We start from the raw sequence: 15,743 nt of genomic DNA on the forward strand, positions 1-15,743 counted from the left end.
GACCAGAAAAGTGTCATCTGTATAGTTAGGGCTTCCTATAGTCTCAACCACTGGCCTCCCTTCACAGTCCTCCTCATGCCCTCAGAGCCTTCAGTGGACTGTGCCTGGGGTGGCCAGGATGCTGCAGAGCAGGGACACCCATAGATAGATAGATCTAGAGAGAGAGAGAGAGAGAGAGAGCCATCCATATATCTCTGAGCACCACCAAGCTGGACTCACAGAGAGCAAATTGAGGTCCAGAGACTACCTAAGGTCACACTGAACCTCAGTTTCCCTAGCTGTGGAAGAGGGATATCAATGCTGGCTCTGCCGGTCTCATGGAACTCTTGTGAGGCTTTCAAATCTATACCCAGATCGGACTGGAGTTTGACACAAGTAGACTTTATGTTGTTTAGCACTTTAACACATGTTATTGATAAAAGATTGATCATAAGTCAATCAAAAATATTTACTGTACAGTCACCATGTACCTGCTTTAGACTAGGCCTCATGGAGAGGAAGACGTCCTGACCTCAGGGAGTATAGTTTTGGTTATATCCTCTCTCCCTCTGTCACTGCACTGGTTTTGTAAAGAAGTCTAGACTTAATTTTTTTCTATCATTCATTTAGAGTTATTTCATTAAAATCCAACAATAGGTGAAGCTACTGTTTGTCCCAAGCCAGAACATGTTGGTGCCCAGGGGATGGGAGAGATCCTACCTGCAGGCCCTTTTCATTCTGCCCTGGGGTGAATCTCTCCTCTGTGGCCTGGGCCCCCTCAGGGCACTCCCATCTGCTGCTTGTGCCCACTGGACGGTGGTTTTGTTGCACTGACTGAACCCCAATGTTCCCACAAACATGGCTTTTGGAAGTACACGGCCTCGATCTCTTTTAGAGACAGTCCAAATTCTGGGGTCATATGTGGCACTTTGGTCATTCTGAGAATCATCTGTCCACAGGAGAAACCAAACATAGACATACCCTAAGAACAGGGGACATAGGAGCATACAAGGTTGGATTTGAGGGCTGTAATAAAATCTACTGGCCTCCAAATAGCGCCCCCTCTGGCCTTGCCCAGGTGCCTGATGTCACCTCATTATTTTGGGTCACTCTATTGCCATGGTTCTCAAAGTGTGGTTCCCAGAAGCAGCCTTGGCACCTCCAGGAACTTGTTAGAAATAAATACTCTTGGGCCTCACCCCACACCTGCTAATCAGAAACTCTGGGGTAGGGCGAGCTGTACAATAAGAAGCCTTCCAGGTGATTCTGACGCATGCTTAAGTTTGAGAACCATTGCTCTGTTGAACTATTAATTAGTAATACGTAGTCATTACTAGCCACTAACCCTAGTCAGATTAGATTTTCAGTTTCTTCACCAAGAGTAAAGAAACTGGAATCAGGACAAGTTAGTTTTGATTAGAATATGAAAGGAAAGTTCTCAACAACAGGAGATAGGGGAGGGGAGAACTAAGTGAGGAGGGTTTCTTTCCCAGTCCCTGGGCCACTTGCTTACAAAATGGTCCACGTTCCTAGCTTTACTGCAAAGCCCAGTCTGGCCAAGGCACCCTCTCAGTCTTCCCCACTCTTCATCCTAAGAGCTTGTTGTGTGGGTGCGCTCTTTTTAAATTTAATCTTGTTTCCATTGTAACTGATTTGTATTCTGTTTATGGATGCTGCACACACCGATTGGCTGCTTTCAATCCCAAGTGAGTACCACTTTGTAAACACTAGAATTTAAAAATATTTGATACTTGGACCCTTTCTGGAATTTTTCCATGTTCTATTTCATCCTTCTTCATCTCAAAGTGACTTTCAGATAACTCTACCCAATATAAAAGAATGGCTAAGCCTAAACAGAAGACATCAAAGGAGTGTCTGGTCTGACAAGCTTGGGCAATGGAAAGGCGCCTGAACCCTCCAGGCTCAAGCGTTAGCTGGGAGTCCTCTAGTGTTTGTGTGGGTAGCCCTGAGTTAGCCTTCTTGCCCACTTTCTCTGCTCTGTTGTTAATTGTGCATCGTGTTCTCTCGGTCAGTGGTGTGAAGTAAGGCAGCAGATGTCCTGATTTCTGTAAGTGAAGCTTTCTTCAGAATAATCATAACAAACCTCTGGTTTGTAGAACTTTTAGGACTATTCTGCCCTGGGTCAAGACTGAATTCCTTAGTCACTCCCAGCCCCAGCTGGCCCAGAAGTAGGCAGCACGGAGGGGCCCTGTGATCACATCCACCCTGTGACGGCGTGTTGGAAGTTGAGGGAAACTTCAAGAATAGCCTCTACTTCACTCTGGCTTCCTAACCAACCATGGAGAGCCAGCAGGAGCCAAATGGCTTGCAGTACCTTTCAGATTTATTGCCAGCAAACTGGCTAGCTGGCCTCCTCCCTCTCTCCCCAAACCTGCTGCACTGGAGCTACTTAATGGAGAGGGGCCAGGGCGCAATGAGCTGCCCTCACAAGGGAAGCCACTCCTGGGCTCTGAGCAATGGTGGGAGATGGAAAAGCTGGGGGCCTGGTGGGGGCTGAAGGCTCCTAACCCAGCAGCTGCTGACCCATCCCATGTCCTGTGCTCATCCACAGCAAATACAACCATGTTCAATGCTTCAGCCCTGCTGCCACCAAACACCAACACTTCTCTGGTAAGTGTCCTCTCCTCTTACTCAGACATTCGAGGGCTTTTGTCTGTGGGGAGAGTGAGAGAAGTTGGGAAACAGAGGCTGGGCTTGCCATTTTATGGCAAGCCAGACTTGTAGAGGTCAGTCCCAGCTACACATCAGGGTCACCCATGGAGCTCTGTAAATGCGTACTTTTACTGTAAGTATATATTGTCAAAACCTCCCCTTTTAAACATGTCTCATCCTATTAAATCCGTGTGTATAAATATCACACACACAGGCTCACACACATGAAGGGGAGGTAGAGGTGAGGAATGGTAAATAGGGCTGCAGAAACAACAGTATAAACCCAGTTTCCCAGCTGGCTTTTTACCCTCTTCCTTGCCTTTCAACCTAGCACCTCCATCTCCCACCTAACAGTGCCACTCCCCAGCCCCAGAAAGGTTATTAATGCTACCCCCCTCGCTGAATCTGATCTGTCCTGTGTGCTCACGAGTCCCTGTCAGTTCTGGTCTGCCCCTCCCCAGAACGATGAGCAGTGGCCCTCAGGAGAGGGGCCCGGCCTGAGTGGTTCCAATGGTGGGAAGTCCAAAAGCAGGAGAAGCTCCTGGTGGGCTTTGGGGGAGGTCTTTGGACTTCTGTGTCCCTGAGGTTGCTCCTTTAGTCACTCCTGCAGAGGCAGCCGACTGCTCGGCTGGCAACTTAACCTAAGGTCTTTCAAATATCTGGTTTCGAGTGAGGAAGAATGGAATCAGCCAGTGCCTAAGCCTGGATACTTACTATGTGCGAGGTGCTGTGTGCACCCTGAGGGCTAAAAGGACATAAAAAACCAGATGTGGCCCTTGCCTGCCCTCCAACTTGCGTGTGATGTACGTGTGGAGATGAGCATGAAGGCTAATGGGACAGCAGAAGCAGAGTATGCCATGTGCCAAATATAGGCCAAACGTGTCCTTCCAGCCACGGAGACAGGAGGCACCCCACAAGCTGGAGAGGAAAGCCTCAGAGAGAAAGTGGAATGTGGTCTGGCCTTGAAGGTCGGGAAAGTGGGTTCCCCAGAGAGAAGCGCCTTCCAGGCTCAGGGACCAGCACAGACAGAAGGGCAAATAAGGAAAACACAAACCGTGTTCCGAGGACAGGGAGCGGACCAGGCCGGCCGAGACAGCAGGAGGGTGTGGCCCTGCACAGGGGAAGCCCACGAGATGAGCGGGGACAGAGCTGTGGGGCCAGCCTGGTGGGGCAGTGGAGGCATGCAGCCCGGCTGGGGGCAGCCTTACTAGCTTCCGTGACTGAGGAAGGCCCTGACACGCAGCAGATGTCTTGCAAATCTGGATTTCTCTCTTCACGTGGTGTTTTCTGATCCCGGGCTTTCCCACAGTGTGGCAGTCTCACATTGCCCAGAGGGTGAGCGCAGATCCGGCAAGGCCCCTCAAGGCCTCGGCTCCAGACCCTGCTCAAAGCCACTTCCTCCCCATTCCACTGGTCTGAGCAGACCCAGGGCCAGGCCAGATTCAAAAGGGTGGAGAAATAGACCACTTTTTGATGGGAGAACTGTTGGTGTGACCTGGAGGAGTGTGGACACAGGGAGGCACGATTCATTGGAAACCACTGTTATATCGAAGTCCCACACTCCTCTTAATCCAAACATTCACTACACGTGGTTACAAACACCTGTTTACTTCATTTTGCTGGTTCCTGAATATTTACAATAATTTTTTGAAATATATATTAAATTTTATTATAAATTACTCTGCTTTTATTACACTTAGAAACATATGCATGTGAACATATACGTGTGTATACACATATATGTCTATATATGCACTCATATACATACACTTAGAGAGATATATCTATGTGTGTGTATATATATATACATACATAGTTGTACATATATAGATATTTCTATATATGTAATTGTTTTGTGTACCCTGGACTTTAAGCATCTAGACATGAAAAGGGGAAGTGACTGACCCAAGAGAGATCTGACAAGGGTCAGGTGTAAGCCCCAATATGTGAAAAGGTGTGCACAGGGGAAGGAAAAGGAAGAATAAATGTGACATACTCCAGGAAAGAGATCCATAGTTGACTGAGCTGGTAGCCAAGCGTGCTGGAGGAGAGGGCATCCCACCCTCTGAGCTGCTTCTCCTCAATAACTCAGCAGTGCAATCTAAAACACACTGAAGAAACACGTGTTCACTCCTGCTCTGCCCAGGGGCCCCGCTGTTTGTTGTTCCTTGACACACCTGTCTCCAGGAACATAATTCTGTTGCTGGGCCCCGTGGAGGGTGGGAGGGGTGTGTGGGCTGCCTGAGGGACTCTAGGGGCAAGGATACAGCTGACTCCCCAGGAAGGCCCTGACCCTTTCTCTCCTGTGCTTGGTCTCCAAGTACAACCCCCTTAACCTCACAGCACTGGACTGGTCTCTGCTGAGCAAGAAGGAATGTCTGAACTACGGTGGGCAGCTGCTCGGGAATTCCTGCCAGTTCATCCCTGACCTGGCACTCATGTCTTTCATCCTTTTCTTTGGGACGTACTCCATGACCCTGACACTGAAGAAGTTCAAATTCAGCCGCTATTTCCCGACCAAGGTAAGCTTGCCCTGCCCTGAGTATTTTTCTCAATATTTCATAAAGACTAAATAAAAGACTCTTTAGGAAGTTTTGCAGTGTATGAGCTGAGGAAAAAATAGCGTGCTTGCAACACAAATGCATCCTCAAGACAAACTCCCTCTCTTCCTCCCTACTTCCAACCAGAGCGTAGCCAAGTCACCTTTTATGCAAAAGATCTAGAGCAGTGATTGCATCTGAGAATGTCTATTTCCTGAAGGATGAAATATAATTCATATAGTAGGAAATTCTTTTATCACTATTTCCCCCCTTAAATTTCTTACAAATTGCTCTGTTGCCTCCTGGAATTTAGTGTTGCAGAGAAGAATGACACCATGCCACTCCATACCCGTCAGATTGGTAAAGATATGAAGGTCTTGGGATACCAAGTGTTGGAGGTGAAAAGCAGGTGCGAGTGTAAATAGGCACAAGCAATTCAGAGAACTGGCACTCTCTGGTAGAGCTAAAGATGGATATGATTTTCCAATGGGCATTTCCACTTCCAGGAATACACCCCAGAGAAATCCTCACATGTGTGCAAGAATATTCACAGAAGCATTGATTCTAAGAGGAAAGCAATGAAAACAATCTAAGTTGATCTATCGACAGGAGAATGAAGAAACAAATGGGAAACAATCATACATTAAGCTGCATTTCATATACATGTGGACTACAACTATATCCACAAGGAAGAATAGCACCAACATAATGTTAGCAAATAAAGCAAATTGCAGAAGGTTACAAATAATATGAAACCATTTATGTAAAATTTTAAACCGTGCAAAACAATGCCATATTTTGTTTAGGGCTATATACCTATTTAGTAAAAGTATTAAGACATGGGAAGAATAAAGTCCAAATTCAGAGCAGTGGATCTCTCTAGAGAGCAGAGACAGGGATGCCACTGGATCACACAGAGGCATCGACTGAATGTGTGTATTTTCATTTCTTAAGGTTCAGGGAGTTCACAGCTGTTTATCATATCCATCTTTATGTTAGGTCAGACCATACGAAATGAAGTGCATTGGACTGTTTTGCCCTACCAAAAAATGGCAAAGTCATATGGTTTAACTTAATAACTTTTTGATCCGGATGCTGGGGATACTGCAGAAAAACAATTGTAAACCTGCACACTGCTTGGCTTACCTGATCACGGTGATATAAAGCTGTTACTGATTTTCAACTTTTAGAATCACGTTACAGATAAACCACAAAAGACATGTGTTGATGGAACACAATGTGAGTGTTCTCAGATTTGACAATGTAAAGATCCACAGGGAACGGTCACAGATGGAACAGGATGGGGAGGGGAGGTGGGGGAAGGGCTGCAGCTAGCCTCACGTGACGGAGCATGTGCGTGACTGGCAAAGTCAGCAGAAAGAGAGGCTTCACTGTATAACTTGAAAGTACAAAGGAAACCCATAGAAAGAGTTTGAAAATAACTCTCAGGGCATCTGGGTGGCTCAGTCTTTAAGCATCTGCGTTCAGCTCAGGTCATGATCCCAGGGTCCTGGGATCGAGCTCCACATCAGGCTCCCTGCTCCGCGGGAAGCCTGCTTCTCCCTCTCCCACTCCCCCTGCTTGGGTTCCCTCTCTTGCTGTGTCTCTCTCTGTTAAGTAAATAGATAAAATCTTGAAAAAAAAGAAAGAAAGAAAGAAAAAGGAACTCTCAAAGATTGGGACTGAGGAAAGGGCAGGAGGGACAGTGCAAGTAAGTCGAATCTTTATCAGTAGATCATGCTTTAATTTAGTAAATCGAAATATAAAAGTATAGCATATTGGATAATGACATGGAAGAAATCACCAGAACAACTAAAATCAAGCAGACATAGGGGTACATCCGGAGTGAGGCAAGGTGAGGTGGGGGACTTGGCTTTCTACACCATGTGAGTTTTTAATTAATTATATGTTATTTTAATAACAATTTTAAAGGGGAGTAAGGGGTACAGGGAATGCATTCAGTGTGCCGTAACCTGCCCCTGCCCTTCCTAACTTCTTTCCCTGTTGTTCTCTGGAACCTGCTCTCTTTGAAGAGATATAGAAAAGGCGGCAGTGTGGACGTTGACGAGGCGGCGGGGGGGGGGGGGGGGGGGCCTGGCCTAGGATGGGCATCCTGAGACACAGGAGCAAGAGGTGAAGGAAGGCCATCTAGTGGACAGAAGGTCTGAGAGCAGACAGGGGTCCCCAGCAGAATCAGGGACCTCCCTCCCAGCCTAGATGGCAGTGCAGCCATCTGCCACACATTTTCAGGAGGTAGGATTTCCTTTAGATCTAAGTTCAGCCTTGCCCTCAACCACCCTTTACGGGTGACCCAGTTCCGTCTTTCACACCAGAAAATGTTTTCAGCAGTGGCGCCATTAGTCACTGGCTAATAACAATTCCCACATTCACTAACCTATGCCAAGCCCTCTGAATGTGTCATAGCTCACTTATGTCTATGAGGTAGGTGCTATCATTATGTCCATTTTACAGACGAAGAAACTGAGGCTCCAAGAGATGACCTGCTTCTCCAGGGTTGCACAGCTGGCAAGGGCAGAGCCAGGATTTGAGCCTCAGTCTGCTGACACTGAAGCCCAAGTTCTTACCCGTGCTCCTCATGCTGCCAGGGGAGGACTGAGCCCTCCAGGAGGAGGGTAGGTGCTTCCCTCACTTGCCCATCTCCTTCCTGCAGGTCCGGGCCCTGGTAGCTGACTTTTCCATTATTTTCTCCATCCTGCTGTTCTGTGGAATCGATGCCTGCTTCGGCCTGGCGACCCCCAAGCTGCATGTGCCCAGTGTCATCAAGGTTTGCCCCTGGCCCCTGCTCTGGGTGTTAGCCCTGCCTGCCCACCAGCTTCAGTGCCTTTCCCCTCTATGCCGATCAAACTTCCATAGACTCTCAGCCAAGAAACCCAGGGGTTTCTCTGGGTATGCTCCACCCTTCCTCCACACAGCCTCCCAGCGGGTGGTCCCTTAGGATGGTAGGTTAGGGACATATTCAGAGTGAAATCCTGCTGTGGAGTTACGGAGTGGGGAAGGTGCTGAAACCCCCCCTCCACCCCAGCAGAAGCCCCCTGATTTCCACTTACGGAGCTACAACCCCCTGGCTCCAGCAGTCTTTAAGCGGCGTCACCTGGGGTCTGTTGAAAATGATCCCCTAGAACACTGATTCTCAAAGTGTGGTCCCCAGACTAACATCATCACATCATCACCTGAGAACTTGTTAGAAATGCATCTTCTCAGCCCCATCCCAGACCTGTGGAATCAGGAAGTCTGGGGATGGGGCCCAGAGTTCTGTATTTTAATAAGCACCGCCCACCCCCGAAAGGGCCTGCCAAGCTTGAGAATCACTGCTGCAGGAATTCCCCATCATTCCTGAGTTGGTGCTGTTTGCTCGTAGCTAAGCTCAGGCCCAGCTCCCTCACAAGGAGCGCCAACCACCTACACTAGGCGTGGAGGTACAGGTTCTAGAACTCACCCTCCCTGCCTTTGAGGGCTTGACCTCCTCATGGTTACTTCAGGGTTCTTGTAAGTAGCTTGAACACAAAAAGTACCTCTTTCTCTTAAGTAAAACAAAAGATAGATTTCAGCCCAGCTCCTGCGTAGATAATCCCTTGTTCTTAATGTGCAAGTCTGAATTAATGTTTGGTGTTTTACAAACCATCCTGTAATGCTCCCCAGACAGGTGGCTCAGAGGAGAGGCAGAAACGTCAGGCACCGGCCCCATCAGATTCCTTATTCTTGCCTGTTGGGCCTCGTTCCTGCTTCTTGTTACGTTGCAGTTAGTGACTGCCAGATCTGTCCTCTGGCTCTGCACCTCCCTGGTCCCAATCAACCCCAGGGCAGCTGCCGCTGATGATCTTAGTGCCGCAGACACCATGTCCTTCCCGAGTCTGTCTGCATCTGTGGTCTCTTTACAGTTGCAGGTGTCTAATGTCTTGAAGGGAAAAGATTGCACTCAAAAAGCACCCCAGGTGGGGAGTGGTGGGAGGTCAGGGAGAGTGGGGCCCCGGGCAGCAAGTGCACTGGGACAAGGGAGAGAGGAAAGGGCTGTTTCCGTTTGCTCTGCTCAGCCCACACGGCCTGACCGAGGCTGGTTTGTGGCCCCCTTTGGGAAGAACCCGTGGTGGGTGTACCTGGCGAGCATCCTGCCCGCCCTGCTGGTGACCATCCTGATCTTCATGGACCAGCAGATCACCGCCGTCATAGTCAACCGGAAGGAGAACAAGCTGAGGGTAAGGCGGCCGCTAGGAGCAGGGCACAACCTCTTTCTTGCCCCAAAGTCAGAAGGAACAAAGAAGGGAGATGGTGCTTCTGTCAAAATGTGGGGCCATTTATAAAGCAAGATGTGAGGTCAGAAGACTAGAGTTCTGGTGCGTGTGTGGGGAAATGTGACCTCCAGATGTGGGTAAGGCCACCAGGGCCAGGACCAACCCCAGGCTGGGCCATTAGGCACAGGCTCCTTGCTTCTCCCGAAGTGACCTTCCAGCTGTGTGCCTCCTGACCAGGAACTCGGGAGTCCGAGAAAATCTGGGATTTTGACGCAGAACCGTGAGGCAGAGGAGAATCCTTAGCCCTTCTGGTCCCTGCACCTCCCCTCCCTGCCTCTGGGCAACCCTCTCCCCATCCTAATCTAGACCACTCTGAGCTTGGTCTAAAGCCTGCCCCGGCCAAGACCCCACGTTCAAGAATTGCTGAGCTATTGTCACCACTGGTAGGAGCCCTTCTTCCCAAGGACCCAAGCCCAGCGCCTGTCCAAGCCCAAACACCCCTCTCCTCCCTTTCCTGTGTCCCTTCCCTAGCTCAACAAACCCTGGGGTTGGTGATGCCTGAGCACCTCAGGGTGGTCACACCCTTAGAGTACCTAATGAAGGCCGAGGGGAGCCTTTTAACCATGTTCCACGAAATGGCTGCTCTGGGGAGATTTCTGTCTCCCTTCCCCCAGACCAACAGGTGGTCAGGTGCAGACTCCCTAGACAGCTTTTCCCCTCCCACTGCCCCATGCAGAAGGCTGCTGGCTACCATCTGGACCTGTTCTGGGTGGGCATCCTCATGGCCCTGTGCTCCTTCATGGGGCTCCCCTGGTATGTGGCGGCCACTGTCATCTCCATCGCCCACATCGACAGCCTCAAGATGGAGACGGAGACCAGCGCCCCTGGGGAGCAGCCCCAGTTCCTGGGGGTCAGGTAGGTGGGGAGGAGTGACTGGGGACTGCCTGAGCAGGGGTGTTTAGGTTGGGAGAAGGGAAGCAGGTTTTTCTTACTATCGAGCTATCTGACAGCCCAGGAACTTGGAGGATAGGAGTGATATTCCTAAGGGAGAGGGAGGGAGACAAAAATTCAGTTCTAAGTGGTGCTTTTTTGGTAATGAATTGCAAGCAGTCCACCACCATGGCCCGCGTGCACACTGACCTCTTAGCTGCATGGGCTACTCAACATCCCCACAGCCCCTATGACCTGTCCTTTTGTCTCCTCGCCTTCAAGACCCCCTGCCCCCGCCGTCCCCCAACCTCTCCTGTGGGTGTGGGTCCTCCCCAGTCTCCATTCTTCCAGAGAGTCTTCCCAGGACTACTCCCACTCCCTAGACGGTGGCCCATGGCCTGTCACTTCCATGCCCTCCTCCTCCTCCTCTCATGCCGGTGTCGGCTCCCTTACCTGTTATCAGCAGCCATATGCATCTTCTACCTCTTAGGGCCTCCAAGGTGAGCCCACACCAGACACTGGCTGTCCAGAGAGTTTTTCCTCACTGCCTTGGGATACCTGGGCTACACAGCCTGCGCCGGATGAGCCTTCTCTGGCCAGGGCAGGGTCTCCTCCTGGACTCCTGAGCCCCAGATGACTGGGTCTGAGCAATCTGCCCCCGACCCCCCAGCTCTCACCTGGATTGGGCCTGGCTGGGCATTCAGGAAAACATACCTACTCTCCTGCCCCTCCCACCTACTCTGCCAGCAGCTGGGCCCCCTCGCTCTGATTCCTCTTAGTCATGCCCCACAGACGAAGGATCTTCCTGCAGTTGAAGGGCAGGGATCATAAGCAGTGCACATACCCATTTCATCCTCACAACTCCCAAGGCGGTTGCCACTATCTTGCTTCTACTGAGGCTGAAGACATTTAGGGCCTCGCCTGTTGCCACACAGCTGAGTGGCAGAGCCACACCCAGGTCAGTCTGGCGGCAGCACGTCTACTATTAGTCACTGCACTGGACACCCTCCCAAATGCCCCTACAACTGCCTCAGTCAAGGCTCCCTCTCTTCCCATGTGCCGGTCAGCTGGGCCTCAGACGGGTTTACTTTCTGGAATGGGGGAACAGGGCAGAGGCCAGGGCGTGGACACAACCGTTAGGTGCACACGAGGGCCAGAGGGCTAGAATGGTCAGGGGGCATCTCCCAGTCCACCCTGACTGTGTGCCGTTGTCTGCCAGGGAACAAAGAGTGACCGGCACCATTGTCTTCATCCTGACGGGCATCTCCGTCTTCCTGGCTCCTGTCCTGAAGGTGAGGCTCTACACCCTCCACCAGGGCGCCATCCACCTAAGAAAGCACTGGCCTGATGCCTCAGAGGTGGGGAGAGGGTCTCCACGTGGACCCTAAAGAGGCAGGACCCAAAGAGATGTTTCACCACTGTCCTTGTTTTCTGGAACATTGCATCGCTTATTAGCACCAGGCAATCCTCACTGCTCTTTCCACTCCTCCCAGGGTCCATCCTCCCCTTTCTGGAGATGCTCCTCTGTCAGAAAGCTTGGCCAAGTTCCAACCTGTTGTTGTTGTTGTTTTTAAGATTTTATTTATTTATTTTTTAGAGAGCGAGAGAGAAACAGCATGAGAGAGGAGAGGGTCAGAGGGAGAAGCAGGCTCCCCGCTGAGCCGGGAGCCTGATGTGGGACTCGATCCCAGGACCCTGGGATCATGACCTGAGCCGAAGGCAGACGCTTAACCATCTGAGCCACCCAGGCACCCCCTGTTGTTGTTTTTTTAAGATATTATTTATTTATTTGTCAGAGAGAGAGCGAGAGTGCTCACAAGCAGGGAGAGCTGCAGGCAGAGAGAAAAACAAGCTCCCTGCTGAGCAAGGAGCCTGATGCAGGACTTGAGCCCAGGACCCTGGGATCCTGACCCGAGCCGAAGGCAGACACTTAACTGACTGAGCCACCCAGGCATCCTTGGCCAAGTTCCATCCTTGCTTAGATCAGGAGCTTCCTGAGCTGGTTGTGTCTCCACATTGTGGTTTATGGCTCACTAGACATCTCTTTGCTCACTGGTTTTCTGAAGTTTCAAACTTCTGAGGAGAATGTTTCTGTAGATTTTCCTGTGTCCTGTTCTCTGCTCCTCTGTCTTGCATGTCTTGGGCACAAAACTGATTTTTTCCCCCCAACACAGTTTGGAGATCCTTTGGCTCACATCCCTCCAGACCAACTGGAAGAGATGAAATCAAATGAGAGTACATTCAGAGTATGCGTCCACGAATACTCTTTCTGCTCAGGTTTCTCCATCTCTCCAATTCAGCCACTTACCTACTGTGTTCATTTGCTGCATACAATACCACAGACTGGGCAGCTTAAACAACACTTACTTTCTTACAGTTCTGGAGGCTAAAAGTTTGTGATCAGAGTGTCGCTAGCTTTGGTCTCTTCTGAAGCCAGATATGGGGAAATGTTAATTATTACTCTGGCCAACATGGAAAAATTTCCATGGGTCCGCATGGCCAAGCACTCTGATACTGTTTTTGTATTCAGTGACAAATGATTTGAAAAATCCTACCCCCCCAAAAAAATCTTACCCATGTTCTTTGATAAGTGTAGAAAAAATATATTTTATTCACCACCAATTAATCTATTTGATAAATTTTATAACAGAGAAGACCTATCTAGATTTTTATTGATCATAAGATTTAGGATTTCTTATTTGATTGTATTAAAGTACATAAAGTATATATTTTCATTTTATTTGTATTTTTATACTTTTTTTTTTTTAAGATTTTATTTATTTATTTGACAGAGAGAGAGAGAGCGAAAGCAGGAACACAAGCAGGGGGAGCGGGAGAGGGAGAAGCAGGCTTCCTGCCCAGCAGGGAGCCCAATGTGGGGCTCGATCCCAGGACCCTGGGATCATGACCTGAGCCGAAGGCAGATGCTTAACGACTGAGCCACCCAGGCGCCCATTTTTTATACCTTTTTTTAAAGATAGGCTTTCAGAGGAAGTCAACAACTTTGCACATACTTCTTCAGAGACTGAATCCACCCAGAACTGCTCCTGGGAATGAGAGCTCAAGTGTCCTTGAGGCAGACCTTCCCCGTCACAACCTGACAGCTATCCAGATGTCTTCCATCTTTTTTTTTTTTTTTTTAATCTATTTGACAGAGAGAGAGAGAGAGGGAACGCAAGCCGAGGGGAGCGGGAGAGGGAGAAGCAGGCTCCCCGCCGAGCAGGGAGCCCGATGTGGGGCTCGATCTCAGGACCCTGGGATCATGACCTGAGCCGAAGGCAGCGGCTTAACTGACTGAGCCACCCAGGCGCCCCTGGATGTCTTCCATCTTAACCAAGCAAAATAAAATCGTTTCTAACAACAGCAACAGAAAAAAAGATTGGCTTTCAAAATTGTTCTAGTTAAGTGATTAAAGCATTATCACTAGCTGACACCAGTACTAATTTTGCCACTAGTGCTAATTTGGCAAGATAACCAAAGATTTGCAAATTGGTGACGATGGCTGAAGACTATCACTGATCTTCTAGCAGTAAAAATCACTGTGTCTGAATCAGTACAACCATCCCTTGTGAGAGAGATTTCATCCCTTACTGCTCAAAGTAGTAAGGCTAATTTTAGGTTAAAGGGAAGATATTTTGTATAGCCAGTTCAAGAAAAATATAACTTAACCCAGATCTGAGGTTCTAGATTTAATCCCAGCATTTATTTCCAATAAGAAAAATCTTCCAGGGCATCTGGGTGGCTCAGTCGGTTAAGCATCTGCCTTTGGCTCAGGTCATGATCTCAGGATCCTGGGATTGAGCCCCACGTCAGCCTCCCTGCTCAGCAGGGAGTCTACTACTCCCTCTCCATCTGCCCCTCCCCCTTTGCTTGTGCTCTCTCTCAAATAAATAAAATCTTAAAAAAAAAATTTTCCAAAAAGCTTATTTAACTTTTGCAACGGTAGGTTTACCCATGTCTGTCAAATTAGGCATAGCTGAGTACATACCAGATTCAGAGAACTTACATTGGAGAGCCATCTACCTAAGACATTAGTTGAGATCTTTAATTTTTTTAAGATTTATTTATTTATTTGGGGGGGGGGACAGAGGGAGAGGAAGAGAGAGAATCCTCAAGCAGACTCACTGCTGAGCATGGAGCCCTTCGCAGGGCTCAGTCCCAGGACCCTAAGATCATGACCTGAGCCGAAATCAAGAGTTGGACACATAACTGAGCCACCCAGACACCTTGGATCTTTAATTCTTGTTTATATAGCAGGGGAGAGATCACTTTGGTGCTACAAATTTTAGAGGGTACAAATTGGATCCTAATTATTAGTGTTTTTATTTTTATCAGTGTTTCTAAATTAGTTATTAACTATACCTTTGTCCAATTCCTTCAGTAGAATTCTGCTCTAGGGCTTCTCAAATTTTAATGTGTATAAAAATCACCTCGGAGGGGCACCTGGGTGGCTCAGTCGGTTAAGTATCCGACTCTTGATCTCAGCTCAGGTCTTGATCTCAGGGTCATGAGTTCAAGCCCTGCATTGGGCTCTCAAAAAAAATTTATATATATATATATACACACACACACACACACACACACACATTTTATGTATATACACATATATATACACACATTTTATGTATATACAATTTATATATATATATAAAATTTATATATATGTATATATGTGAAAAAATATATCTATGAAAAAAATCACCTGGGAATCTTATTAAAGATACTAATATAACACTGTATGTTAACTATTCTGGAATTAGAATTAAAACTTAATAAAAAAAGATACTGATTCAGTAGGTCTGGGTAGGACCCAAAATTCTGCATTTTTAACAAGCTCACAGGCAATGCCAATAATGCTGGCCCAAAGACCCCACCTTGAGCAGTAAGGGATGAAATCTCTCTCTCTCAATGGATGGTTGCCCTGATTTAGACACAGTGATTTTTACTGCTAGAGGATCAGTGATAATCTTCAGCCCTGTCATCATCAATTTGCAAATCTTTGGTTATCTTGTCAAATTGAGGGCGTTGGAGGATGACGTGGCCACATATCTGACAGGTGGCATGAACACCTTACCCATTCAGTTCTGCAGATCCCCTGTCCTTCCCAAGCTCTGAAGGGTTGTCCTGTTTTGTTTCATGTTTTGCTCGCACCTTGCCACCGTTCTTCAGGACTGTAGATTTCAGCATTCTGCCTCAGAGGTACCCCTGGCCATATCAGAAGCCCCCCCTCTGAGCCCCATGAGTTCTCGTGGTCTCAGCTTCAAATCATATGGGAAGGCTGCAAGATCAAATGTCTTGGATTGAGGTTTACAGCATATGGGTCCAAATCATGGTTTGTGTTTAAAAAATGAACCCAGTCTAACTTATGTTA

The 15,743-nt window shown here is 48.4% G+C and overlaps 1 protein-coding gene across 1 annotated transcript in view; it reads left to right on the plus strand.

Annotated features, from left to right (window-relative positions):
• SLC4A5 (solute carrier family 4 member 5) overlaps positions 1-15,743 on the plus strand; it is a 78,693-nt gene that overhangs the window by 56,675 nt on the left and 6,275 nt on the right. The window contains exons 15-20 of the mRNA XM_064572299.1: positions 2,552-2,610; positions 4,974-5,174; positions 7,864-7,977; positions 9,245-9,406; positions 10,179-10,357; positions 11,592-11,664. Coding sequence (XP_064428369.1) covers positions 2,552-2,610; positions 4,974-5,174; positions 7,864-7,977; positions 9,245-9,406; positions 10,179-10,357; positions 11,592-11,664 — 788 coding nt within the window. The remainder of the gene's footprint in view (positions 1-2,551; positions 2,611-4,973; positions 5,175-7,863; positions 7,978-9,244; positions 9,407-10,178; positions 10,358-11,591; positions 11,665-15,743) is intronic.

This window comes from Mirounga angustirostris, unplaced genomic scaffold, assembly GCF_029215605.1.
Source record: "Mirounga angustirostris isolate CCGP_5_RB_7025 unplaced genomic scaffold, mMirAng1.0.hap1 SCAF_10, whole genome shotgun sequence".
NCBI lineage: Eukaryota > Metazoa > Chordata > Mammalia > Carnivora > Phocidae > Mirounga > Mirounga angustirostris.